We start from the raw sequence: 2,248 nt of genomic DNA on the forward strand, positions 1-2,248 counted from the left end.
TCCCCTTCCCTCAGCTCCAGCACAGCTGCTCTGCGGAGCGCAGCAGTGGGAGCGGGCGGGAGCTGCCCCCTTCGGCCTGGGGACGGGGCCGTGCCCGGCTGGTGCCGGGGTCCTACGGCCCGAGAAGTGATGGGACCCAGATCTGTCCTGGCCCGGCTCTTGTTGATTGAAAGGACTGGGCTCCCTCTCCCCGAGGCTTCTGCCGTCCCCCGGGCTGTGGCTGGGGCAGCGCGGAGCAGCTGGGATGTTTCAGAGCAGAGGCATCTGTGCCCTTTCATGCTGTTTAATTTCCTTTCTGAGGAGCCGGGATGCCTGTTGGTCCCGGGACTTGTTTCAAACACCGGTCAACCCGTTCCTTTCGAATAAGGCCGAGAGGGTTTGATTCCCCGTTGCCTCGGGCTGTTTCTGATCTCCTTCCCCTCAGGCCCAGTTCCCTTTGCTGGCGGGGCTGCCGGTGGCCCCGCCGTAACGAAGCTGTCCTGCCTTTCTTTTCAGTATGAGGATCGTCGCGCCAAGTGGGACACCAACCAGGCCGGCTTCCGCCACAGCCACCAGCACGGCTTCGGCCTGCTGAACGCCTGGAGGCTGGTGAACGCCGCCAAGGTGACTGTCCCCCCCCAGCCCAGCTCGCCGGCGGCGACCGGCGCTGTCCTGGCAGCGCCACGGGGCCACGCTTGCCACTGGGGGCCAGCGCTTTGGCCATCATCCTGCCGGCCCTCGCTGTAAGGCTGCTTTTGGTATGAAGTAACGAGGCTTTCGGCAACGCCTGCGACCTGCCCCCGAGCCGCTGCGCTCTCAGCACTATATATAGCCATGGGCGAGAGCCTTCGCTGGGGGGAGACGACAGCTCTGATTCATGGCTTGGGGAGCTTCGTCAGCAGCCCCAGCGCCTTCCCCCCGCGCAGCTGGCTCCGGGGAGCGCGTCACACCCCGAGGACGCGGGGCGTCGTCAGCGCCGGGGGCTGCTGGGGCTGCCGGGAGAGCGGGTGCTCGGAGCGGGGGGGCATCCCCATCCCTTCCTCCCTGCGCCTCCGGTCGCACGGAGACCAGGCCGTGTCCCCTCGGGTGCCAGCAGTCCCCGCAGCTCTGCGGGACGTGGAGGCTGCTCTCCCTTTGGGCCGGGCTTTGGGTTCTGCTGCGTCTCTGCCCCGGGGCTTGAGGTGGGATGGCTTCACCTAACCGCTCAAAGCCACTCGGACAGCGGCGGAGACGAACCCCAAGTCTCAGTTGGCCCCTGCGGGCCTGGCAGTCGCTTTCCCTCCGCTCCCAGGGGTGTGGGCGCTCCTCTGCGGCCCCTGCGTGCTGCCGGGGGGGCTCTGCCCCTCGGGAGAAGCCCCTGGGCCTGGGCGCCCTCCACACTCCCGAGGTGCACTCCGGGTAGGAGCAGCTTGCGGGAGCCGTGGGAGATCGCGGGGCGGAGGCGTGGGGCGGGCGCGGCCTCGTGCTGAGTCCTCCTGCCTTTCCCCTGACAGATCTGGGAGTCCGTCCCGTACCTCGCCTCGTACGTGAGCCCTGCCCTGAAGGAGGGCCGCAGCATCCCCTTGCTTCCGCGGGAGCTGGAGGTCTCCTGGAACGGTAAGAGCCGCCGTCCCTCGTGGCGGCACGTGCTCACACACACACACACACACACACACACACACACACGGGGCCGGGGACGCGGGGGCCTGGGCTGCCAAAGCCACGGAGGGGTTAAGCCTTGGGCTGGCTGGGTTCTTTCCCTCGCTCTGCTCTTTCCATTGCCCTTCCCCAGGGGATCTGCGGCTGGTGATGCCGTCCCCTCCCCAGAGCTCCGTCCGTAGATTGATGTCGTGGAGGAGCCAGACGGGCCTTGGGGAGCGTGGCCGGGCTGGGCAGCCGCCAGACCCACTCCTCTGCCTTTGACCATTTTAGGTAACGCTGCAGCTCCCGACTTGGCGGCCTCCGGCCACACAAACAAGGCTGCTCGGGCCGCTACCAGCGGGGAAGCCGAGCTCAGGCCCGAGCCCTTCAGGCTCCCTGGGCACAGCTGCTGGCACTGAGGCTGGGCCACTGGCCCCCTCCCCGCCCCGCCGGAGATGCTGTCCCGGGGGCCCGGCCCTGCACCCCAGCAGCAGCTCCTGTGGAGGTGCTGGGGGTTGGCAGCACCTGGAGCCGGTTCCCCAGGACAGGAGCCCTGGGGGCAGGTTGGCAGCCCCTCGCCGAGTCCCTCCTCTCCCCACCACAGGCTGAGCAGGTGCTGGGCAGGCGCTGGGCTCCTGCTCGCCCCTCG

At 68.5% G+C, this 2,248-nt stretch overlaps 1 protein-coding gene across 1 annotated transcript in view; it reads left to right on the forward strand.

Annotated features, from left to right (window-relative positions):
- The window catches only part of PCSK7 (proprotein convertase subtilisin/kexin type 7), a 40,545-nt gene that overhangs the window by 19,561 nt on the left and 18,736 nt on the right, over window positions 1–2,248 (forward strand). Inside the window, exons 10-12 of the mRNA XM_026863605.1 lie at window positions 15–126; window positions 368–603; window positions 1,473–1,600. Of these exons, the coding sequence (XP_026719406.1) occupies window positions 15–126; window positions 368–603; window positions 1,473–1,600 (476 nt within the window). The remainder of the gene's footprint in view (window positions 1–14; window positions 127–367; window positions 604–1,472; window positions 1,601–2,248) is intronic.

The sequence above is a fragment of the Athene cunicularia genome (assembly GCF_003259725.1).
Source record: "Athene cunicularia isolate RWA chromosome 24 unlocalized genomic scaffold, athCun1 chr24_part1, whole genome shotgun sequence".
Taxonomy (NCBI): Eukaryota; Metazoa; Chordata; class Aves; order Strigiformes; family Strigidae; genus Athene; species Athene cunicularia.